Source organism: Oryzias latipes, chromosome 4, assembly GCF_053564925.1.
Source record: "Oryzias latipes strain Hd-rR chromosome 4, Olatipes_Hd-rR_3.1".
NCBI lineage: Eukaryota > Metazoa > Chordata > Actinopteri > Beloniformes > Adrianichthyidae > Oryzias > Oryzias latipes.
In genome coordinates this window covers 2,850,182-2,876,017 of record NC_136240.1, presented here as the reverse complement: position 1 = coordinate 2,876,017, position 25,836 = coordinate 2,850,182, and the positions used below count along the sequence as shown (strand labels likewise).

The following is a 25,836-nucleotide window of genomic DNA, read 5'->3' as shown; positions in this document are numbered from 1 at the left end:
AAAACTACCATCCTAAAGAGGTGAAGTCTTGTGAAAGACAGTTAATACCAAGAAAAAGGTGAAAAGCCTGAAGGAGCTGCCTTAAAATCCTGAAATAAGTCATCGATTTTGGGGCTGAAATGTTATGGTTAAAGGCGGGGAGCCAGTTTAGCTCGTGCTGGTTTGCGGCGCCTTCCGTCCGTGAAACCCGGGTTCGACTCCGGGCTGCTCCCTGTTCCCTTCTCTACCTCTGCCGGTTCCAAGCCCGGTTTGAGAAGGTTGCGTCAGGAAGGGCATCCGGCGTAAAACATTGCCAAATTTACCATGCGACTCGTTCGCTGTGGCGACCCCTGATGGGAGAAGCCGAAAGTGGAAGAAGAAATGTTATGGTTAAAGGGGTGAATATGTTTAGGGGCTGCAGTTGAACCCCCTGCAGCAGATTTTACACCAACAATCAGTAGAAACCTGACTGAAATCCTGTACACAGAATAAAGTCTAACTGATTGACTAACACACACACACACACCAAAGCTCGCTTAAGTAGAAGAGCTTTGATTGGACCGTTTCAATTTCAGTTCAGTTTCTTTATTTCTTTTCATTTCCACAAGTTATTTTACAATGAACAGGAACAGAATGAGAAATATTTCTTCAAGTTATGAAAAAGATTAAAAAAGCAAAAAAAATGACTGTAAAAATACATTTTTGGTAATCTAGTCTTACGGTCTGTTTGTTGTTTGGATCATGGTATTTGTTTAGAATGACCCTGGCCGTGGGGAGTTTGTGTCTTTTTCCTGAGTTTCTAAGTCATACCTGGAGTCCAGCCACATGGTGCATTCTTGTATACGCTTTTTGAAGGTGATTTGATGTATTTGATTGTTTTTGACTGTTCCATATCTTGACTCCACGAATTGAAACTCATCTTTCCTTCATTTTGTTTTGAATTTGGCAAAGAGAAAAGCTTGCATCCTTTAAAACTAGAACTACTTTTTCTTTTTTGAAATCTTTTTTGGAACTTTTGTGGCAGACAGTTCTGATGCTCTTCAAACATTAATACTAGAGTGAAACCTGTAGTGTTCACAGTCCATGGCTGTGCAACTGATGTGAATCATGTGTGCGGCACCAGTTTCCACAGGGACTCGGGAGATCCTGACGGATTTCCAGCCATCGCCAATGACGGACTCTGGCCTCAGCTCCAGCTCCACGTCCTCCAGCATCAGTCTTGGTGGGGGGGGTGGCGCTCTGTCCAGCCTCTCCCCGACCCTCCTCGGTGATGGTGATGTGGCTGGAGAGCAGGAGGAGAAGGCCAAAGCTCTTATCGAGTTTATTACGTCAAGGTGAGGAGTTTTTGTTTGTTATGGAGAAAAGGCGTACTTTATCAGACGTACTAACTAAATCTTTTTACTACTACGTTTAGTCTGCCAGGTGTCCCACAGATCTCTGTTACTATGTCATGTAATGAACTGACTGTGCACCAATCTGTTTTCATGCATCCTGTAGAAAGGGCAGAAAGGGTATTTGAACTCTGCATGGGTTTGGTTTTGGACTGGTGCTGGTTGGCCACTTTGTTTGGTGTGATGAGTTAAAAACCAACCGGTAAAAGTGGTTCTCACCTCTTCTCATGTGCTCTGTCTTTGAAGAAAGCAGGGTCCACTCTGGAATCACGAAGACGTATCGCCCAAGAACCCAGGCATAAAGAGTGCGGACCACCTGAGCAGTTTTGTCAGGCGTGTGGTGGCCGTCTTCCAGATTTCCCAAACAGGTCTGGAGCCTCTTTGCTTTGCTCACAGGTGTCATTGGCTGTGCAGGCTCAAACGTCTTAACGTTGGTGTGTGATCCCTCAGGTTTCCAGCTGGACTCTCTGCTGAGTGAAGTGGCCCTGAGAACAGCTCTGTCTTGCTCCTCTCGCCACTATGCTGGTCGCTCATTCCAAATTTTTAGGGCACTAAAGCAACCTCTGACCTCAGCCACACTGTCGGACATTCTGTCTCGGCTGGTTGAGACTGTTGGGGACCCAGGAGAAGATGCTCAGGTCAGATCTTTAAAAGCACAGTCTGTGGTGATAGAAGTGTGTGTTTGTTACCGTGTTTGCAGCATGTAGCATGTTTTGTATGGTTGGAAAGTATGGATATTTAGATTGTCAGACAAGCACTTGTGGGAGGTCCAGTTTAGCTAAACGGCTCATTTGACCTTTGAGTTGGTGGGCTGATGATCACAGGACAGGCTGGTCATCAAAGAGCTCATGCTTTTAACAAGTAGAAGCCTCAGCAATAAGTGGACCTGTGGCTGTGTTGAGCACTGTGGTCATGTGGACTATTGCTTTGACTGGATTTCATTTCTTGGTTTATTTCAATCATTAATTGTAGAAAGAAACAAGAAAAAGACAAACTTAAAAACATTTGATTCATTAAATCAGTGTTTTTCAACCAGTGTGCCACGGCACACTAGTGTGCCGTGGGAGATGGTCAAGTGTGCCGTGGAAAATTGCCCTCATTCACTGATCTAAAAACATTTCCCATCTCCAGGATTTCAGCTCTCTGTTCATCCAAACAGGCCCTGATAAAACACTGAGGAGTTAGGAATATAAAAGATCGTAAAATACTTTTTCTTTGCGTTTATTTTATTTTATTAAAGACATTTTGATAAGAATGACCGTACCGCGATTCAGCTGCACCTTCGCCTGTATTTGGGAAAAGTCCCGTCCCTTTGACTGTCTCCACCAATCATTCTTGGGGGGCTTAATCACATGTCATCAGTCTGACCAATCAGAAGTGCTTAAAGTCTTCACTTCCTTGTCCCGATTTAACTCGTAAAGTCGCTCAGTTCTAACAAAAATACCAGCTAAAGCTCGTCTTTTGCGCTGTAGCTTTCCACAGAATCTGGTATCAGACCGTGGAACAAGTGAACAAAACAATGAAGCTCCGAAAACCGATCTCCGGCCGTTTTATGCACTACATCTCCCATGATGCATTGGGTTGTGAGAGTGACAGGGCACAAGGAGATCTGTCGTTAGACGTCTTGAAACCAACGAACACACATCAAACTATTTTTAAATCTTCTAACTTAACTTTTATTGAATCTTTTAAAAAAAACAGCTGCAGTTTCCAGCTTTTTCTGCAACAATTATCTCAAAAATGCATGTGAGATTGTGGAGGGGCTGTAGATCAATACAGACTATGAGTTTATCCTTCTTTTTTTTAATTTTTGGATGCTGGTGTGCCGCGGGATTTTTTTTAAGGTTAAAGTGTGCCGTGGCTCAGAAAAGGTTGAGAAACACTGCATTACATATAGTGATCAATAACTAAAGTCATGTAGAGCTTGATTTATTGCTGAAAAAGGAGTGGGAAGAAGCAAATTTATATAATCTCACCCCTACTGAGTTCTTTCATTTGATGGTTTTCACCATCAGGTTCTGATCAGATCAAGTGCTTATTGATGATTGATTATCCTCAGAAAATATTCTTTCATGATTTCAGTAAACAATAACATGAATCACACACCATGTAATAGGTGTGTAATGATAATTGATTATCATCAACATACATCTTCACATGCAGATATCATTACTACATATTGCAGATCAAGGTATCAAGTAACAAAATGGAATGCTTATTGATTATCCTCAGAAGGAATTCTCACATTTTTCAGTAAACATTGAGTCACACTTCAGGTAATTTTTATGTAATAATCCTTGATTATTATTAGAACATTAAACCAGTAATCATTGCTGCACATTGCAGATCAAGTAGAGAAAATTGATATTTTATCGATCATTAAGGTTTCAGTAATCATTATTGCACATCACACACAGAAATCGTGGTTGGTCACGCTCTTGACCCTTGAGATCTGCCTGATATTGGCATAGAAGGGTTTGCATCATCTGGTCAGATCATCAAGCTTCTTAACATTCTTAAACTTAACTACTGCTTCCTAAAATTGACGTTATGACTTCAGTTATGAATTTTTTTCTTTCTTTCCTTCTCTGTAGGGCTTCGTCATTGAGTTGCTTCTGACTTTAGAGTCAGGCATTGACACATTAGCTGAAAGTGTCAAGAACTACGACTTCCTCTCTGCCCTAACGCAGTAAGTCCTGACACCTCCTGTTTGTTTGGTTCTTTCGTTTGTCCATCTTGACCTCATGTTTGGTGTTATTCACAGGAGCTCCGCTCAGGAGCACCTGCTGGGGGCCAAGTTTGCTGTGAACAGAAAGAGCACAGGCCAGCTCAACCTCAACAGCAGTGGGCTGCCCCACGCCGTGCACACTCGCAGCAACTCTCTGCGGACCAGCCTGATGAGTGAGCGCAAAGCCGACAGGCGCAGGAGCAACACCCTGGACATAGCGGAGCGAGTCGGCAGCAGCCTTGGAAATCTGGCACGTACAAGGAGCCTATCATCTCTAGGAGGTGGAGCTAGTCCAGTACGGGACGCTGCTCCCCCCGTAGACCCCTCAAATCTGATGGCAACTGTCTTCTGGATTGCCACGTCTCTGCTGGAATCAGACTATGAGTTTGAGTACCTGCTGGCCCTGCGGCTTCTGAACAAGCTGCTGGGGCAGATGCCTCTGGACCGCCCCGACAGCAGGGAGTGTCTGGAGACGGTCCAAGAGAAGCTGAAGTGGTACAACTTTCCTGGCCTGCTTCAGCTTTTCGTCAAAGGTTTCACTTCTGCGTCAACGCAAGAGCTCACCATCCACCTGCTCAGCAAGCTCATCACAGTGTCCAGACAGATGCTCATAGACCCCACACAAGTGGCAGGCAGGTTTTGCTGATGTGCTCTCCTGGAAATAAAGGATATATTTTCTCATATTTACCCTTAAGGGTTGCTTCTGAATGTGTGACATGTCTGCAGGTTTCCCGTTGAACATCCTGTGCCTCCTGCCACATCTCATCCAGCACTTTGACAGCCCGACTCCTTTCTGCAAAGAGACTGCTGATAAAATAGCCAAGGTCTGTGCAGATGAGAAATCCGCCACGCTGTCCAACCTGGCCCACATGATGAGCCTGTACAGCACGCACAGCTACTCCCGCGACTGCACCAACTGGATCAACGTGGTCTGCCGGTACCTCAATGATGCCTTTGCTGAGAAAATTCTCAACCTGGTCACTTACCTGGCAGAGGTAAGACCCACCAAAGTCAGGCTGTTCTGTATGACTTACAGAGAGTTCAATATTGAACGTTAAGAATTATTGTCTTTGTCGCCCTCAGCTACTGGAAAAAGGCCTTCCCAGCATGCAACAGTCATTACTGCAGATCATCTACAGCCTTCTGAGTCATATTGACCTGTCAGCAGCTCCTGTCAAACAGTTCAACCTTGAAATTATGAAGATTATTGGCAAATATGTTCAGGTGAGACTTTATTACCGTATTTTCCGGACTATAAGTCGCACTTTTTTTCATAGTTTGGCAAGGGGTGCGACTTATACTCCGCAGCGACTTATATTAGAAATAAATTGAATTAAAATATTTCTAACCCTCCTGTTATGTTCATTTGTGAGGAACAGAGATGATGTTTCTGGGTCAATTTGATGTTTGAGGTATGTTAAGTGTTAAGAGGATGTTAAGTGACTCAGAGAATCAGCAAACTTTTTTTTACAGTAAGATCTGTAAGGCTAAAAACATAATATTCTATTTTCCAATGACTCCATAGATTCAGAAATGCAATAAAAATAACAACTGTTTCTACAAATACAGGATGAAAACAGAGTATTAGTTGGCCAATAATGCTTCATGAAAGGAATAAATAAATAAGTTTGAGAAAGAATTACTGTGAAATTATTAGATAAACAGTCTGCTATGATTGTGTCATATAAGGTTGTGAAAGTTAAAATGCGACTTATAATCCAGTGCGACTCTGTGTTTTTTTCTACTTTATAATGCATTTTTGGGCTGGTGCGACTTATACTCCGGTGCGACTTATAGTCCGGAAAATACGGTACCTAAAATATGACACCTGCCTGCAGTTAGATAGCCTGTTATAAATGTGGTGCTTGTGAACTTTAGATACATGTTGCTGTTCTTGGTTTTACAGTACTTATCAGACATTATTGACTGAATCCAGTGGCTTTCCTTTTGCTTTTTCTAAAGTAGGAATCTCCAGATCTGATCACATGATTAGTATTTGGATCTAAGCATTTTATTTGCGTACAGTGCGGCAGAATAGCACTAGTTGTAGCATGAGGTGCACTAATCCACGTCTGTGGGATCAAAAGGGTTTAAGTGAACGAAAAACTCCAAAGTACACATTAATAAATTTCAAGAAATATTGAAAAATGTACATTTTAAAAATATATGTTAAATTTGAAGAACTACTAACAACTTCAAGAAAATAAACTATACTGTATTCCCACCGTATTTCCGGGGGTTAAGGACCAGAGTCACCCACGAATACGTGAGTATGGAGAACCCCCCACCCCCACCGTGGAAGAATGTCCGTCACCACTCCTTCCTCATTAAAAACCCTTCAGAAACATTTCTGATGCTTCGTTAACATTTATCAACATTAGAATATTTCTCAACATGTGTTGTTTTTTACTCAGAGCAGTTAACAGGATATTTTCCGGCTGTTTGACTCAGCTGATGCCAATTCTCCGTGCAGGGACACAAACTTTAGTCATAGCGATTCAGGAAGCGGTGGAAACAGCTGTGAAATATTCTTTAGCAGCCGGCAGGGAAGCTGACGGGCCGGCTGTTCATCTACCCCTCCTCCCCCGCAGCCCCTCAAAAGTCTCACACAAGCTGCTTGAATTGAGTTAAACCGTGAAACCAGGAATATTGATACGTGAATAAGCGGGGGAACGCTGCAAACCTAAAACTATTACTAAATGAGAAAAAAAAAGTGTATTGGTATGAGCTGCTGAGTTGGATTTTCAACTTTTGTTTTTTGTGTCCTCAATTTCCAGTTTCAATATAGCTTGTAGCTGTCAGAGTTTGCGTGGAGGCGGGGTTTTGATCCTATTGGCCCCCTTGGCCCATTTCCACTCTAGAACAGTGTTTGTTGGCGGTGCCGCCTCTGTTTCATCCCTCCTCTGATGTGGCAGACGGTAGTGATGACGCTCTTCCAAAGTTTAATCAGGACATCTTTACATCTTTATTTGAATGGGTGTTAGCCTCTGGCTTCTGATTCTGTCAAGAATTTGGGGGCATTGAAGTAATGGGTGGCGGGTTTTCGTTTTCTTCTCTTCCTTTAACTTCATTTTGTTTTTTAGGAAAGTATTTATAACAAAAGGTTAGGTGAGAATGCTTTGCATATCTTAATGATACACAGCTTTACATCTGCGTATCTCCTGATGACCTTGAACCTGTTAACACTCTTAAAATGTATTTTAGACATAAAGTCGTGGATGGCAGAAAACTTCCTACAGCTCAACCAGGACAAAACTAAAGTTTTAATCATTGGTCCTGAAGACAAGAGAGAGAAGATTTTACCCAAACTTGGGAATTTTAAACTTCTCAATGTGTGAGAAACCTACTTTTTAAATAAGCTAAATTTCATCCACACATTAAGTGTCGTTAAGACAGGATTTTATCATCTCAAAAACATTGCCAGAGTCGCCCGTTCCTCTCTCTTGCCAGTACAGAGATGCTGATGCTTTTATTTTTAGTTGTTTTGATTATTGTACTGCTCTTTGGTTTACCCAACCTGGTGAGGGAGGGGTCCCATCTTTGTGTGATTGTCCTGTGTTTTGTGTTTGTAATCGTTTTTATTTTTTATGACTATTTTATCTGCTTTTATGTTAAGTGCTTTGTGTTTTTAACTGAAATGAAAGAAAGGCGCTATATAAATAAATAAAGTTTGAGTTTAATATCAGAGTTTGGTGAGATCGGGACATTGGTGGCCGTGCAGCTTGGTTTCTGCTTCATGGAGTTGCCATAGATCACACACAGGCTGGAACTCCAGTCTTAAGGGTCAGTTTGTCTCTAATGTGAAATCCTCTTTGAACCGTTCCAACCATCTCACTGCATTTTTGCAGAGCCCTCACTGGAGAGAGGCCCAGAACATTCTGAAGCTGGTTGTGTCTCGCTCAGCCAGCCTGGTGGTGCCGGACGACGTGCAGCGCTCCTACAGCTCCGAGTCTTGCAGCTCTCCTGAAATTGCCTTCACTCGTATTTTCAACAACTCTTCTAAGGAGTTGCCTGGCAAAACTCTGGACTTCCACTTCGACATCTCAGAGGTGATGCCCCCCCCAGAGTGACACACCCTGGTTTGTCTTCATCTCATTCCTAACATGCGTGGATTTGCAGACACCTATTATAGGACACAAATATGGGGACCAGCGTACAGCAGCAGGACGGAATGGGAAGGCCCAAGTGATCGCTGTGACTAGAAGCACCTCCTCCACATCATCGGGGTCCAACTCCACGGGCCTGGTTCAAGTCAGCTGGAAGAGGCCTCAACTCTCACAGGTACTGTTAAATTCATCAACTATTTCAGGGTGTGGCATACTGCACACATGCTTAGCCACTTGTAGGTTTCCCTTCAGTTTTTTTGTTTTTAGAGAATGAGTTAGACTTAATTCCAATCTCTACCAAACCCCAGCATGAGCCACAGTCCCATCCTGTAGAGCAGGGTTGGGCAGGCGGGGGCGCGCAGAGGGAAAGGCAGTGACACTGTGACAACCCTTAGTACTTGATCTGTCCTCTGTTTGCATCCTTAGGATTTGTGACAATCTCCTCTCACAATGAGCTTTTCCCCCTATGGGATCATGAGGAAATGGTCCAATCACGCAGCACTGCTGCTTAACCCCGCCCACCTCTAAAAATGCTGACACTTTTCTGCATCAGCCATCATGAACGGGCGATTTAAATTCATGCGCATTGTAGGAAAAAAACGCTGTGAAATGAAAACGTGAGATTGGCCCACCTGTCAGCTGAGATGAAAGGTGGGCTGATGGGAGCGAGGAAGGCGAGCGCATGTGTGACGGGAACAGCTAAGCTGATCCGTGAGCTGCTTAGCAGTTTTTTGGTCATGTCTTTGAGGTCACAGCAGCCAACATTTATGAAGTTATAAGTTCAGTTTGTTGAATAAAAACCAATCAAGGTCAGATTAAACCCAGACTTTGTCTGTTTTGCCAAATGTTAACATGAAATGTATGAACTGTAGAACAACGATCTTACTAAAAGTAGAAAACGAACTAAAAGTAAAAAATTTTACATTTTACATGCCATAAACGCCCCATCATAGAATCTTAACTTAAGTAACTTAAGTTACTCAGGCTCTGTTTCATAATCTAACTAAGGGTTAATGGCCAACAAAGTGTGCATTATCACTTTTTAACGTGGAAGCCTGAACCGTCCGACTCAAAGCGGAGGACAGTTGCTTCCGCAAAGTGCATTAAAAAGTAATAATGCACACTTTGAAGGCCGTTAACCTGTTTATATCATGGCCCCTTACAAAAGCAATAAACATCAACCAGTTTTTAGTCCTTAATTCTTGTTTTTTTCCGATTTGGATCGCTTTTCTCACAAAAGACACACAAAAGGTGCGCCGCACCACGTAACAAATAGTCCGCGTCGCGCAGCACCACCGCTGTAGTCAAGATACGGCGATATAAAGCGATATATATATGCTTATCCAGGGGTTGACATAGCCCAGAAATTTGCACTGGCCCACAGGGCCAGTAGTTTTTGAAAGTTACTGGCCCGACTCCGCGCACAGCGAGACCCGCCGCTCCGCAGGTGCTTGCAACTTTAGGGGGGTCTGGGGGCATGCCCCCCCGGAAAATTTTAATATGGTGCAATTTGGTGCATTCTGGTGACATCTAGCACTTATTTATACACTTTTCAATGACTAAAAATAGAGCATATCAAACTTAAATCTGCTCTAGTCTGTTTCAGATTTTTTGAAGAGAGCGCTGCAGTGAAGTAGTTAACACTAGTTAAGAAGTTTTCATGCTGCTTCTAATCACTGCTATTTCACATTTGTTCCTAATCAATAGTTAAGAAGTTTTGACTTTTTTGCCCTGACTGCCTTAAGGTTCTGCTTTTTGTTACTGTTGCAAAGTTACATTTACTTTTTAGTTACTTTAGTTACCTAATTAAATTAAATAATTGAAAAATTAAATACAATTAAATTACTGAGATCATTCAGCTAACTAGAAATACTTACTGCTTACAGTGTTGTAAAGAAAAACAAAATTAAGTAGTTTGACCTTATACTCCATTTGAGTCTGAGATTCAGGTATTTTGAGTTGCCTTTGATTCTTTGACATTCAGCTTAAAGCTTAGTGCATACAGTTTCATCTTCAATGCATTCATTAAATATCTTGCTGTCCATAGTACTAATTATACCCACTACTCCATCCAACATATTCCTATCTATTCCTGCCATGTCTTCCACATCTCTGACATGCTTCAGTCTCTCTTCAGTGACGGTGTTGGATTTATGATCATCGCGGTGAAAAACCACCAGGGGGCGCGATGATATGTGTGTCAGTTTAAATATATCTGCCTAAAATGTAATAATAACCCACTGGCTTGTTCCTTCGTTGTTGCTGTTTAACATTGTTTTGTATTGAATTGTTACATTCAATAAAGTTTGGGAAAAAAATTGAGTGAGCGCGTGCCGCGTGGAGCTCGGCAGTGAAAGCCGCGCGCGCAGGCGGGAGAGGAGGAGAAGAGTGATAAAAGGTTTCCCATAGAAACCCTTGAAGTCTGAACACAGGACTAGCAGAAAAAGTGAATTATAAAGACGAGGCAAATCTACACGTTTTCGCAAAATATACTTTATTGTAAAAGGTGAAAAATGTATTAATTGTTAGATATTTTAGTGGCCCGAGCGGACAAGTAAAAAATAAAGTCTTGTGGTCCGTACTGCTCGAAAAACAGGACCGGGCCAGCGGACAAATGGCTATGTCGAGCCCTGTTATCTTTCCGATGGGTTGAATAAAGCATCAGTACAGAGAGAAAGTTCACCTCTTACTGCTTGTTTTTGTCCAGATGATGAAGATAAAGGTTGTTTTAAAGAAGCCGGCGCAGTGATAAGAAACATTTAAGCTAGGTGACCGGAACTTCTTTTTTCACCGTGCGGTTATCCTGTGGTATATCACTTTTTAATGCACACCCAGCAGCCAATCAGAATCGAGTATTCACCCGGCCCATGGTATAACAAAAGATGAATAAGACAAAATGTGCTTATTTTTTTAATGTCAATGGTTATGAAGTTCTAAGAAATATTGATGGTATTTTGTCCTGATGTATCCAATCCTATTGTACTTTTGGTTTTAAACATAGTTGCAGTAGTATTTCAAGTTTGACTTATTTTCCTACTGCAATATTGTTCTGAAAGCACTTTTATGAGTTAATACCAAAATATTATTTGAGAATTCCCATCTATTGGAAATGTCTGTGTATTTCTTTGTATTGGAGTTGACATAATGGTTGGTGATGGTACAGAATTTGGAATTGGTACTTCATGTCATAAACACTGATGAGCCCTGGTCTAAGCTCACGTTTAGCATTTCTCACCTTATGTTCTGTTGTGGTTTCAGAGGAGAACTAGAGAGAGGCTGATGAATGTCCTGTCTCTATGCGGTCCAGAATCTGGCATTCCCAAAAATCCATCTGTAAGACTGCTCTCCTACTCTATAGGCTCAGAAAAGGTCTCTGTAACCATCATGCATGTCTGTCTTTCTGAAGGTGCAATGGAAGGTCTTTAATTTCCCTGCTCGTCTTTCAGGTGGTTTTCTCATCCAGTGAGGATCTGGACTCTGCAGATCAGCAGACCAGCCTTATACCCACTGTGGAGGAGGTGACCGGGGAGGAGGAGATGCTGGGAGAGGATACAGGCAGCGAGCAGCAGTTTGGTGTCTTTAAGGACTTTGACTTCTTAGATGTGGAGTTGGAAGATGTTGAGGTGAGAATTTGCAGAAAGGAAAATGGGGCTGAAGGCTCTGACCTGAATGTTCTTACCAAGGTAGACAGTGGAGGAAAAAAAGCTCCATCTGATGTTTCAGTTCAAACTCTCAAAAGATTGAGACACTTCTCACTAACCCTTTAACTCCAGAGCTTCAGCTCCAGTGTTGACATTCTTTCCACTACTGCAACACTTCAGCTCTTTACGCAATTAATGTTATTCCAGCGGATTCTGATGCTACAAAAAGGGCTTTGCCCTTAACTATTGGAAATAGTGTCAATCAGCGGATCCATGTTGACTGCGTGAACGGTTGAAGAATTGCGGTATATCAAAGAGCGTGTGTTATGTAGGTGTGGCTGTTGGTAAAGGGTAAACCAAACTTTAACGCGCCGTATGAATGTCTTATTCATTCAGTACTTTGTCTGTTTCACTGTCTTGTGATAATATTGTTAAAAATACAACAAAGTTGTAAGGAAACTAACATACCTGTTCTTTTCCTCTCTTGCCTCAAGGAGCTCCAGGTAAGTGTGAGGCTCAAACGTTGCACAGAAAACACCTCTTGTCATTTTGTTCCCTGCCGTTCACTTGTGTGGTCGTCTAATGAAAGACGGTAATCTTCTGATTCTGTTGTGACTGTCAACCCTTACTTTAGTTTTAAAAGTTTGCATCCCTTTCCATTCATACGTTTTCCACACCAAATGCCAATAGCACTGCAAATTTGTGTCCACCGCCGTTGTTTTGTGAATTGTGTCCGTAAACTTGACTCTCCTGACGCATGTGGGAGGAGCTACCGTCAAAGGGTTTTAGCCTCATCTCTACATGGAAGCTTTGACTGGATATTTGATTTACAGTCAATGTATGGAAGACACAGATGATGTTGAGACATCAGGTTAGTTTATTCTCCACAAATCATGGGTAACCACTGAAATGACATTAGAGGAACTTTTTATTTTTGTCTCCATTCAAAAAACAAAAATATCTTCAAGCTCAAGACAAGATTGATCAGATTCTCCTCCATGTTGGTTTTGCCCTCCACCTGCTGATGACATCATCAGCATGTTACTGGCCAAAGCTGAGTTCCTGATTGGTTGACACGATGCAACGCCTTCGCCAGAGTTCAGACACATGAACTAGCAAATTTTTCCATCACGCTGCTTTTTCGCATTGCCTTAAACGCACTGCAGCCAGTCTGCGTCTTCTGCTGGAATCACGCCACAGGACCTCAAATTGTGTTTGTATATTTACTTAACGCTGAGGATGGACGCGCAAGTCTCGTTCAGTGGGAACACAGTTTTACCCTAAAATGTGCAGGAAAAGCGCCCCGTCAGCATTTGTCATCCGTGTTTACATTGTGGATGCATCAGTGGCGTGTGTTTGTGCGGTCATGGTTTATCTGCCTCACATGAGAATTCTCATTGCTGTTGGCCTGGTTTTCCTGTAGGGGGAGAGCATGGACAACTTCAACTGGGGGGTACGGCGCCGTTCGATCGACAGCATGGACAAAGCGGACACGCCGTCGTTGCAGGAATGCCAGTACACCGGCAGCACGCCGAGCCTGAATCTGACCAACCACGAGGACACGGATGAATCTTCTGAGGAGGAGGTACTGAGCGCTAGCCAGGTTCTCAGACACTCTGGCCTTGTAAGTCTCACTCTGATCAGACCCCCCATGCTTGCCACGCAGCCTGCTGGCATGGTGTGCGTGTGCGTGTGCGTGCGTGTGCGTGCATACTGAGCCGGGCCTGCTGCTTCTTCACATCTCAGCCCTGTCACTCCCCGTTTGTTACTGAGTTTATGTTTCACGCAAATGAAGGTTTTCATGGTAAGTACTGAAATGTCAGGCACACTGGGGGCTCAAACAGAAGAAGCTGGGACATGTGAATGACAAGAATGATCTAACAGGGTTTTATCTTCTGGGTTTTGGATAGTGACTTTACTGTAGGCGAAAATATTCAGTTTTCTTTCAATTCAAGTTAACTAAAAAAGATCCACTTCATCACTGTTGCTGTTGCACTAAAATAAGGGTCTGCGAACTTTGACCCTAAAAGAGCCACTTGGTCCGGAAAACAAAGATCTGATCGTGACTCTGACTAAATGAACACATTCTGTAAAGAAAATATGACACAGAGGAGATTGATTGACAAGGCCTTTAGCCTCAGGATGCAGAGCACAATGCACTGTAAAAAAAAAGCATTCAAAATGAGTGAGACTGTGAAATGCGGCATAGCGAGGATCACTGTAGACCAGGGCTGGCAAAGTGCGCCCCGCGGGCTGCATCCAGCCCACCTCCATGTTTGGTCCGGCCCACTGAACGATGTCAGAGACCCATGTTTTTTATTTTTTTTAATCAGGCCACACGATCAAAACGTAACATTTTCTTCCCCCCTCTGCAGTCTGTGTCCCGATCGGAAAACCTCTAAAGTCTCTGTCAAACAGAACAGAAGACAGTCTTTCCTTTCTATGTAGCAGTTCATCTTTCCCTGATTAGCTCGTTCTTTCAGAGCGATCATGCTGCTTTCTTTAAACAGCGTACTCTGTTCTGTGTCCTGATTGGCTGGAGACCTTGTCAATCAATCTCCTCTGTGTCTCCTGTACAGAAACACAGAGCTCTTCAGATCAGAAATCTGTGATCAATCAGATCTTTGTTTTCATTCTAAGATCCTGGACCACATTTCTATGAAGGTTTGAGAATTTAAACCAGAGAAAAGAGTGAAAATGTTCATGTCTGTGTGAGAAAAGTGTATTTAGGCAGTAAGGAGTTTTACTGCCATAAACGTCTGGAATCAGACTCTGTGGATTTCACCGATCACGGGTTATTTTTAGAACATAACTCCTGCAATAAACGAGGAAACTGTACTGGTGAAAAAGTAACACAGATATATGTATAGCTGCAGCAGAAGACATGGAAGCTTTTTTCATTAGTACTGGATGAGAAACAGACATGCAGGACACAGCGCAGCTACGCAAACCGTTAGATGAGTGACGGAGCTGTGGCCCTCAAAGGCTTGATTAGCATTATGACTGGAGAGGATCGACTTTTTATGGCTTTTTGTGTGTTTTTAATGTATCCGTATATTTTTTCTGAATATTTGTCTTTGAAAATCATAGTGTTATTTGGTCATTGTTTTATTTCATAATAATGTTTTTTTTTTTAAAAGAATCATGAATGAATGAAACTTTATTCAAATAGCACTTTATAACTCCTTGAAGGTTCCAAAGGGCTTTGCAATTAAAAATTGATCTAAAATGGGAACACAAGTTTTAAACTAAACACTCTAGAATATTCTGTTTTAGAATATAATTTTCAATCCAAATGTTTTCATCTACATTCCATGTTATATCTGTCTCACTCCACACATCTGCTCCTGGTCCGGCCCTTCTATCGAATTTTAGAACCCTGTGTCGCCCGCCAGTTAAAATAATTGCCCCCACCTCTTCTGTAAACTGTTCAGTACAATCCCAGCTTTTTTTGATTTCTGACCGACACTGAGAGACTCAACAGCGTCTCATCTACAGGGATGTTTAGTAAAGTGAGTTTAGGGTGTGGATCAGTTCCTATGTTTACACACGTTTGAACGTCCAGCAGCCTCTTTCTCCCTCCTTTTGGTTTGCTTTGAAGCTGCTGATAATGATCTTAATGCCATCATGTTTCCTACGCCTGGCTGGACTTTCTTTGGCTCTTCTTGGTCTCTGCACGAGGAGAGAATGGGCTTTATGACAAAAGCAGCATGCATCTTTAGCAAGTCCTAAATGTTAGCACTCTTCAGCTTGATGCTAACACATGAGCAAATCCAAGCAGACTGACGTCTTCTGGTAGACTGACAGGAAGAGTCGTGCTGCAGCGTGTTTGTGTTTCTTGCTTTACCTGCACAAACATCTCAGTGAAATGTCAGCAAGTGTTTGTCTTATTAGCAAAACTGTTGAGTGGATCTTCAGACCGTTCACTGTTTTCACTGAAAGTCTCTGTCCTGGTGCAGGTCACATGTTTGAAGCTGTTGTTTCTGTTCTGCAGCTAAACAGCGACTCCGCCACTGACGACGCTGCGTCCAACCATGTGGACTCTTTGCAGCACTCCCAGGAATTGCCCAGCAGCGCCATGACAGAAGAGGCATCTGTCCTGCACCCCCTGCCCTCTGTCCCCTCCCTCCCCTGTCTGGAGATGACCCACTCGAGTAGCACCTGCAGCCAGCTGCCTGAGGTGCGGTCAATTGGGAGCAGCAAATAATCTCTGAAACTCGGTGCCCTTAATCTGCCTCTTCCTTCTGTCCAGCTCTTTGCTCTTCTTCTAGCTTGTTTTTGATGGAAACAGATGATCTGCTGCTTTCAGGGAGATTTGAACGGGTTGAATCCTTCGTTTTCTTGCTGGCTATCTACTGCTGCGTTAGAAACGTGCCTTTCTGCTTCATCTTCATTTGAGCCCAGCTCAGACTTTCCCAGGCTGCTTTGGTGTGGGTGTGGTGCTGCTGATGGCTGCTTCTTTAGCTCTTTGACCTTTGAGGTGGTGGGGCTTGATTATGTGATCGGGGAGACTACGAAAACAGAAGCTCACCTCAGGTCAGCTGTTACTGCTCCCCCCAATAAGACAGAAACTGACCGTTTCAGCAGAAAAAGCATGAGAGCGGCTGCTTTACCCTCACACACATGTAAGTATCAGAAACCTCGCTGCTCTGTTGACTGATGAAGTCAACTGAATCCTAACTGCAGCTTCATGACACACTGGTCTTTGCTTTGAACTGCTGCTAACATTCCTTACTCCTACTAACAGCACAGAATGGATGTCCCTCTTTAGGGGGCGGGGCCTCCTAGCCCTCTCACAATCTTTGCAGTAGTTGTTCAAGCTGGTGCTGCTGCAGATCTGAATGAAAATCTCAACCAGCCATTGGTCCAATGTCATCTGAAGGACACCCCCCCTTCCCCTACAGCCACAGCTCTTAGTATAATGAGCCCCCGATAAAACCATTAATACTCTTACTCAGTCCCTGCAGAATGACCACTTCTAAAAGCTTTCTGTAATATAGATGCTGTCTCTTTGATGTACTGGCCGCCTGCCACGCCGGCTTTTCCTCGGTCCAAAAGAAAAAAACATCAGATAAGAAACCAAAATAGGTTATTTTGCTTGTAGACTTAGCATCTGTTTTTCACAGTTTGATTTTAAATTGTAGCATTTATTCTGAAACGCTTTGGAGTTATTGGGCCACGGTCCTTTAACTAGAATCCAGTAGGTTCTTTAAGGCAAGGCAAGTTTATTTGTAAAGCACAATTCGTACAGAAAGTAATTCAAAGTTCAAAACAAAACGGGAAAATGCATTAAAATCACAATACATGACATTGTTTTTTTTACAGTGCTGGCAGCCGTATTCATTTTCCACCTTTTTATACAAATTATCTGGACTTATCTGTCAGAAACCAGACTTGTTCCAACCAATACAGACAGCGCTGTCTGGATCTTCTTTGGAAAATGCAGACACACTTTGGACCTTGGTCCATCCATCTGTATGCTTTTGTTGTTCTGTCAGCAGAGAAAAATCTGTCTGAGTGAGGGGTCTGTGAGCAACGCCTCCCCTTTACTGGAGTGCAGCGAGGAAAGACTGAGAGATGGCCTGTCTTATTAGACCCACGGAAACCAAGTAGTGCATGCCGTGTCGCCGCTATCGCTACACCCCTACGCCGGCACCATTATCAATACCGTTGAGTTCTGAAACGTATCGGTCCCATAAAAATTGTTGACGCGGGACATCCCTAGTGAGGGGTTCTACTACCATAAAGACCCACTCTGATCATCTTTGACACTACTTTAAAAGTGTTCCTGGTGGTTTTTTTAAAATAATGATTGTTGTTTTTCTAGGACATAGTTTCTGCCCCTCACAAGGCCAGCCTTATATTAGCGGTGCAACAAAAATGGCAGAAACATCAGATCTGTCCATCCGTCCAGTTCTGATCCAGATTCCAGCTCAGACCAGGAAAACACAGACGTTCATGGATCTGTTGGTCTGACAGTGGATGATCAGAATGGAGCAGAGCAGGAAGCTGGTGGTTTGCTGTAGTAACTTTCATGTCACATTTGCAGTTAAGTTTTTCCAACGCCATTTTTTTGTCTGCTGATGACTCACACCGATTTGAATAAAGAAACACAAATGCCACAAGATCATGTTAAAAACACCAAAAATGACAACATTGGAGTGCGTCTTTAACGCATCTGTAATCCCATTTAGCTTATTTCACCTATCGCTGGTTAGTTTAGCCACATAACCGCCCAGTAAAGGGGGGCTGCTGTATACCTTTAGTGTCATTTCTTCTCTTAAGTTCATTTTTCCATTTGTTTGAGTTCTTGTCCATTTTATTGGATTATGGCTGTTTGTCATGCCAACAATTTTAGCATTCCAAGGAGGCTTTTGTGTTCTTCTTCCATGATGTGCAAATAAGGAGAGCAGTCTTTAGAATGTGACTCACCTGTGGAGACACACCTGAGCGCCCCCTTGTGGCCTTGTGTTTCAGGACGCTGTTAGCGTGACGGCGGCAGACGAGCTGAGCAGCAGTGTGAGCGAGGACACCGGGTTTTCCAGCGCCCCTCCTCTGCCCCCTGACCCCCTCGAGCTGTGCGACCTTCCAGACCCACAGGACCCTCAGGAGACACTGGACCCTCCTCCGGACCACCCTCCCCCGCCAGCTACCGACACACCGCCAGGTTCCCTTTGCGAGGAAGAGTCCCAGACTGTCCTGGATCTGTGTCTTCCGGCACCACCTGAAACCAAGCTGGATCCGTATCCGGACAGCGCCTGTGACTCCGTGTGGGAAGACGACTTGACTCAGGCCCTGAAGGAGCTGGACGATCGCTGTGAGGAAGAGGAGGCAGATTTCTCTAGCATGTCCAGGTAAAGAAACCTGCGTTTTATTTTTTTAATGCAAATGCTTCAGTGTCTAATTTTTGCTTATTTGCCTGCATTTTTTGTGAATCCGCTGTCGTTTGAGTTGAGTCATGTGAAGGAATCTGTAGAAATGATGCTGGAGTTTGGTTAAAGTCTTTTCAAAATCCAGAGGATTGTAAAAGCTTTAAGCACCAAAGTACAAATGAAGGAGAAATATCATTTTAACACAATCCTTAGGGATGATTCACTTTCCACATGATTCGGTTCAACAGTGTAACATGCAGTTCGTCTGCAAACCAATAATGTGGCATCCCTAGTGATCATGTAGTGTTTCAAAATGACGTGCTCAACCATCATTGTTGTCCGTTGGCCTGAGGATTTCCTGGCGTATTGGTTTTACCAGGTATACACGTAGGATAAGCTGCAGTGTTATTTGCTGGAGTTAAAAATAAATCAAAAGTATTCTAAAAGTATTCAGAAGGCCCGAAGTTATTCTACTGCAGCAAAAGGACATCAGAAAGTACTGCCTCACTACCTTCATAAAAGGTACTTCTGGTTGAATCTGCTTGTGACACACTCTGGTCTGGAGCCTTCAGATGTTAGAGTTCATCATCATCCAGTCCAGTTGAAATGATAAAAACAAGGTGACATATGTCAAACAAAGGAAAAAGTCAGGATTGTGTAAAGGTTGGCCTTAGAGGAAGCTATTGCAGGGTGCAGAAGTTAGCTGGTGTGTAGAAGCAGAAGAAGTCATCGCTGTTTAAGAGGCTGTCCAGGATCCATTGGTGATTAATGGAGTCAGTGGGCCGTCATCCGTTGAAAATGGTTCACTTCCTGTTCCAGTGAAATGCAGTCAATTCAGTCGCCATGTTTTTGCGATACAGACACTAGTTGGAGCCAAATGCTGTCACCCAGAAGTAATTTGTCCGAGTCGGTTTGCATCATCGGCAACCACTCTTGCCAATCAGGAGTGAGCTTGTTGGGAGGTCGCACTCCTACCCCTTGAAAGCGGGCTACGCGAAAACTGTCAATCAGATGCTTAGAATGTTAGATGTGAGACCCAATACCTGAATTGAAGCTTCTTATTGGTCAGATTATAACTTAAATAACTTGAACTACAGAAGAAATATCATAAAAAGAGCATTATGGAGAACATGTAAAAAGAATGGTTATTCTGGCAAATACTGAGTAACAGCTGTTTATTTCTTCATAGAAGTCTATGGGATTTTGAGTTCTTGGAGCCAGCGGGTACTTCCTGTTCTAAAAAGCCAGGCGAGAGGGGCCACTCAGTCCAGTCCTTTGATATAGTCAATGGTGTCACCATAGAGACAACCCCCTTTCTTCTGAAGGCATGAGTGACATGTTTGTCTGAGTGTTAGTTACCGTGTTAGACAAACCAGAACCATCTCAGCTCAGGCGTTTGGGTTTACTCGTCTTAACTCAACCTCAGCACAGCTTAAACCCTTTTCTATGTTTCTGAATCTGTTTGCCAACAATAACTTTGGTCTGGCTTGAGTTCTTCAAACTCTGAAGGTGTCCCAGCACAGTCTGGCTCAGGTCCACAGCCCTGAAGTGTTTGCTCATCAAGGTGGGCCAATTCTCCCCAGAGGACGGCAGTAAAGATGAAGAGCAGAAGGCTTTTCCTTTTTCTTATTCTGATGTGGTTCAGATGAGAAGAACGGTTCTGGAAAACTGCAGGGCATCAGTCTGCTTACTGAGAGGGAGAGAACTGGTTGAAAGCGGCTCGGTTCATAGTGTGAATTTGGGAGCTGTGTGTGTGCTGAGCTGGTATGAAGCACTCTGCAGCTCTGTGTGGGATGAGTGCGGAGCTCTGCTGCTGCAGACGAGGGAGGGGAAAGGCGCTAGCTTAGGTGAAGATGAGGACAGAGACGGTGTCTGTGGCAGCGCTCGGCAGTTCGGGCTTTAGATATTTATATTCTGTCTGTTTCTTCAAGCTGTTCCACTCCACAGGCCTGTGAGTATTTGTTCTTGATGTGGGTGCTTGTCAGATAGGGATCAGGGATGCTAAATGCTACTAGCTGATGATAATCCTGAGAACCCCGTCAGGGCTCAGAGCTCCGGTTTTGTTCCTGCAGGCTCTGCAGCAGTGTGAGGCTGATGACGTGTTTGTCTGTCCTTCATTGTAAAACATGCTGTAGCTCATTGGTCCCTGTGCGTTTGTGTGTTTCAGTCAAGATGAAGGTGACGCAGACTGCTTCTCTGAGATTCAGGCCTCTCCACCCCCTTCGCCCTTCCTCTCTGCCATTCTAGCAGCATTTCAGCCTGTTGCCTACGACAGCGAGGAGGATGCTTGGCGTTGCCATGTTAACCAGATGCTGTCAGACACCGATGGGTCATCTGCTGTTTACACTTTCCATGTGTTTTCCCGACTCTTTGAGGTTAGCATGTTTCCTTTGAGTTTGGAAGAATAATAACGGGAGTTTTAAATGGATGTACTTGTTGTTCTTGTTTACGGTGTAGAGTATTCAAAGGAAATTTGGCTCCATCACACATTCGTCAGTTCGTTTTCTTGGAGAAAGGCTCCAGCGGATGGGGAACCAGTTCCTTAGTTCACTGGAAGTCATGACGTCCTGCTTGCAATGCCCCACAGTGTTGATGGACGCAGAAACGGTGAGTATGCAGAGCTCCTTCCTATCCATACACTTTAATGTATGTCCTGGACTTTGCTGTGGCGTCATGTATGAGGTGTCTGTCCTGTCGTGTTTCTACAGCTGGTTTCTTGTGGACTATTGGAGACTCTGAAGTTCAGTGTCCTAGAGTTGCAGGAGCACCTGGACACTTACAATGCCAAGAAAGAGGCTGCAGAGGATGTAAGTAGGAGCATCTATCCCCACTCCGTTCTCTTTTAAGCTATGGACACACAGAGCATGTGACCGCGTCCAACAACGTGCCAAATGCGTGTTCTGTAACGTGTGTTTAATCCACGGTGTTCACACTGGCTGAGCAGGGAGGGGCTTCTTTTGTTTCTTTACTGTTCACTAACGCATGTCCACCGCCTACAGTTGGTAGAGGCTTGCTCAAATCTAGTGAATCTCACTCCAGGCTTTTTATTCTATTATTATATCTATTCTGAAATATGATACAACATATTTTATTTCAGCCGGAAACGAACCACGATTATTAATTTCTCCCAGGGTTGCACGATAATATCCGATACCGATAATTATTAGCTGATAGTGGACAATATGACGTCATGCCGATAATTCCGATAAGAAAAAAATTCGCAGATAAAATGGACCGATAACTAAAAGCTTAAACTACAGTTGCTTCCTCACTCACCACTGTATTTACTTGTGCCAGCAAGGTGTCTGCTCACTCCGCCCATCCTGCAAGCGTCTGTCGCATGTAAGTGACATCATCTCTCAGCGCCTGGGCTAGAGAGCTGTCTGCAACATGGAGCAGCTCTCACCCATGTGGGTCCGTGTTACCGTGTCTGAGACCAACCACTCACTCGCTGTTTGCTAAATGTGTTCAACAGATGTGTCACAAAGAGGGAAAAAGGGTCAAGCTTTAACACCACAAATCTCACAAGCTATTAAAAAATTCACCACCGCGATGTGTGGAAAGAACATGAAGCTGCCGTCTTTGCTAGCATTAGCAATGACGTCATTGCTAGTGCTAGCAGTCATTGCATGGAAGTAGCTGTCAGCGTCCTGCACTAGCATTGATAGTCAGCGTTTTTTTCTTCTGCTGCAAATGTGCTGAAAACATCAACAGCTAACCTGTCAGAAAGCAGAGATGCTACTTGTTGTCAGGAAGAATCTCCCATTGATCCAACCACAGTTAAAACCAAAAAAAGAAATGGAATTGTGGGGGTTTCTTTCTTTTCGTTCTGGTTTGTAAAATGCTTGAATGTTCATGTTTTTGAAAAGTTTATTTCTATGAGCAACCATTTATTTTGAACATCAGTTAAAAACTTTATAGTTATTATTTTGCACTTTAGTTTCAAAGAAATCATTTTTGCATTTTAAGATTAAACTATTTCCTTTGCACGTTATTATATCAGGCATTATTAGTATTGAAAAATGTATTTGTTACATTGGTATTTCAGTTAAAGTCTTAGTATTTGTTCTGACCATTAAATGCATTTTCTCTGTTCACAGATGTATGACAGACTAAAGGCTAATAAAGTGTTTGTACATGTATCTGTTGTTCAATTTATTTGCAGGGAAAACTAGTTCTGCAAATTTGTTGAATGCATAGGAGCTGTTCGCTGTTACTTTGTACTTACTAATATTACTAAGTCTTTATCGTGCATCACTAATTTGTCCTTCATGATTCACCTCTTTTAATTAAAAGTGACACCATCCACTCGTCACTACCAAATCAGAGTGGCTGACGGGTTAAAGTTCAGCTGGTTTCATTTTCAGCGTACGTTCAATGGCCACGTGTTTTGTACATAGAGCCCGAAAACTATAGCAGCACGTGAATGTGAGAGTTCTGAACGCAGAAGCCCGAAATGCACATTTTTGTTTATTTACATGGACTTTTTACTGAAAGTGGTTACTTAAACGCGTGTTGCTGATTGTAGCTTAACCTTTGCCCTGAGGACACTGTGCCTCATACTGTCTTGATGCACATCGGGGCAACGCTGCAGTTTCAGCTGAGGCATCATGGGAGGGCTTGGGGTTTAGACAAAATGGGATTTGCCCCTCATCCCTAATGTTGCTCCAGAATGAACATCAACAGGGCACACAATGCAGCAGCTTTGGTACAAATACATTTATCTGCCGATGGCAGATAAATGTAACATCAGTGCTGGAGGGATAAAAATAACTCTGTTCTCCTAAATCAGTTACAGAAGGCCAGGCGGGAAAAACTGCAAGGGGTAGGAGGGTGAGGGAGGGGGAAGGGAAGGAAGAAAGATGAGGCTTCTGGGATGCAGGAGCGTTAATTGAATGAGGCTGCGATGTTCCCTGGAGGCCCAGATAGCATCCCGTACTCGGCACAAGCCTTCTTTAATTCACCAAGTAGAACTCTTTTATTGAATCTCCTGGCTGGCCAGCCTTGGTTATATGCTGGACATAAACGCAGAAAATGATCTGTGGAATAAAAAAGTGCTTCTTTATTTATTTTTTATTTTTTTATTACCATTTTTATTACCATTGTGTTGCTCACAAAGTCTCCTTCCTTTTTGTCAGCCCTTCATTTTAACCCATCTGTCCTCTCACCCTGTAGTGGCTGGAGAACTGCAGGAAGACCTTTGGAGACAAAGACAGCAGCCAGACACTCAACAGCCATGCACAGGTGGGTTGATGCTGACAAGTCCTCATTTCAGCTACTTCCTCTTATGATGACCATAGTCACACTCGATACAGCACTTCTGAAAATAACGCACGATAGAAAAAAAAATCTGTAAAATAGTCATTATTTATTACAGTAATTCCAGATGTTTAAGGCTGTGCAACTCCTCACTACACACTCTCTATTTTTGTATTTTTATACTGTATACATGCTGTGCGGCGACCTTGAGTGCCCAGAAAGGCGCCTTATGAATAAAATGGATTATTATTATTATTCTACACTTTTCTCAGACAAATGTGAACATTTTCACACTTTTCTCTTGTTTAAACTCTCAAACCTTCACGAAAAAGAAGTTCAGTTTATAGAATGAAAACAAAAATCTGATCGTGATCAAAGATTGATGTACTTCTGGCAAAGTGACCCCATTCTGTACAGGTGACACGCCACAAAGGGGATTGGCTGATCTACAGCCAATCAGGATGCAGAACACAGTGCACTGTAAAAACAAAAACATTAGAAATTGCACTGAGAAAAAACCCGCTAAACAGCGAGACTGAAATGTGAACCGTGATATAGTGATGAAACGGTGCATTTCAAAAACAACAACTCCAATTTGCTCAGTTGTGTGACTAATCTCAGCTCAAACATCCTGATTTAACATGAATGGATGAAGGACAGTCACACTTTGAACTATGGAGGTGCTTTTCTTTGTTACTTAAGTGTTTTCGTGTTAAATGCCTATAATGAAATGCAGAACCCCCAAAGACCAGAACTTTATTAACTACTCTGTAACTTCAGAGCTGCTAACCTGCTTTCCTTCAGAAGATGGGAGTTTCCTCCCCTGCAGAGACATGACCTCACCCTAAAGGCCCGTACACACCGGGACGAATTCCGCGCGCGATATTCGCCGACGTTTAACGCCTCGTGACTAAACAAAGGGCACCAATGTGAGTGTGCACACCGACGAGAAAAACGCCACGCGTAAAAGCGTCATTTTTAAAAATGCCTCGGGTTCGGTTTTTGGGTTTGACGCGCCGCGTCGAAATCTATTCGACCAATGAGAACGGCGCTTTTGCACACGTGTCTGGAGCTTCTGAATGTACAGTAAAACACAACTTGGGGGCGCTCAAACACAAAACTGTTTTGCTGAGCACACATACGTCACGGCGAAGAAGATATACGCCAAGTAGCGTCTACACTGCCGCGAAGAAATCAGACGAAGAAGATGCACTCACTGACGGACATTCTAAAATATCCCCGAAAACGCTCATGATACATTTTCAGCTCTTGTACCAGTGGATAAAACTCCCCATGTTCTTCTCTTCTCGTAACTATGGGATGTACCCAAAATCGGCGTCTTTTCCGGCGTCTGTCATCATTCAACAGAACAATAATTTCTTCATCGCTGGAACTGGAGCTACTGGTGCTGGAAATATTCATGTTTTCTTTGTTTGATTCTGACAAGCGCGTAAATACTTGCTCTCTTCTTCTGAGTGAAAAGCGACTTTAAAAAGCGTGAAGTTGTGTACAGGGGGTATTTCTGTTTTACATTAAGCGCCATCTAATGTCAGGGAATCAAATTGCATGTTCGCTCGGCTCATCGTCAGCGAAAATCGCCTTGGTGTGAACACAAAAAACGTGTTGAAAAATGCTGGCGAATAACGGCTTGCGAATATTCGTCCCGGTGTGTACGGGCCTTAAGGCTGCTGTCTTCAGTCACAGCTGAGGCCTGTCCTGTCCGAGCTTCTGTACTTTCTCGCTGCTGTTTGCTTTTGGCTGTAAAGATTTGGGTTTCCTGCTGTGAGCTCTCTGTTTGAGGGGAAGATGAGAAGCTCTTAACTGGCAGGTCGGTCACTGTGTTGTCATGTTAAAGCTCAC

General features: G+C 43.3%; 1 protein-coding gene across 28 annotated transcripts in view; it reads left to right on the top strand.

The window, feature by feature from the left end:
- fryl (furry homolog, like) overlaps window positions 1-25,836 on the top strand; it is a 93,959-nt gene that overhangs the window by 59,119 nt on the left and 9,004 nt on the right. For 15 of the 28 annotated variants that reach the window (XM_078945458.1, XM_078945460.1, XM_078945459.1 and 12 more), the window contains 18 exons: window positions 1,103-1,313; window positions 1,617-1,738; window positions 1,821-2,008; window positions 3,965-4,059; window positions 4,135-4,730; window positions 4,825-5,093; window positions 5,182-5,322; window positions 7,947-8,147; window positions 8,218-8,379; window positions 11,463-11,573; window positions 11,651-11,827; window positions 13,269-13,469; window positions 15,840-16,025; window positions 18,323-18,699; window positions 20,885-21,092; window positions 21,175-21,324; window positions 21,426-21,524; window positions 23,893-23,961. In XM_078945458.1, the coding sequence (XP_078801584.1) occupies window positions 1,103-1,313; window positions 1,617-1,738; window positions 1,821-2,008; window positions 3,965-4,059; window positions 4,135-4,730; window positions 4,825-5,093; window positions 5,182-5,322; window positions 7,947-8,147; window positions 8,218-8,379; window positions 11,463-11,573; window positions 11,651-11,827; window positions 13,269-13,469; window positions 15,840-16,025; window positions 18,323-18,699; window positions 20,885-21,092; window positions 21,175-21,324; window positions 21,426-21,524; window positions 23,893-23,961 (3,563 nt within the window). Of the gene's footprint in view, window positions 1-1,102; window positions 1,314-1,616; window positions 1,739-1,820; window positions 2,009-3,964; window positions 4,060-4,134; window positions 4,731-4,824; window positions 5,094-5,181; window positions 5,323-7,946; window positions 8,148-8,217; window positions 8,380-11,462; window positions 11,574-11,650; window positions 11,828-13,268; window positions 13,470-15,839; window positions 16,471-18,322; window positions 18,700-20,884; window positions 21,093-21,174; window positions 21,325-21,425; window positions 21,525-23,892; window positions 23,962-25,836 lie in introns of all 28 variants that reach the window. The other 13 variants (XM_078945461.1, XM_078945450.1, XM_078945447.1 and 10 more) reach the window with 5 other exon arrangements.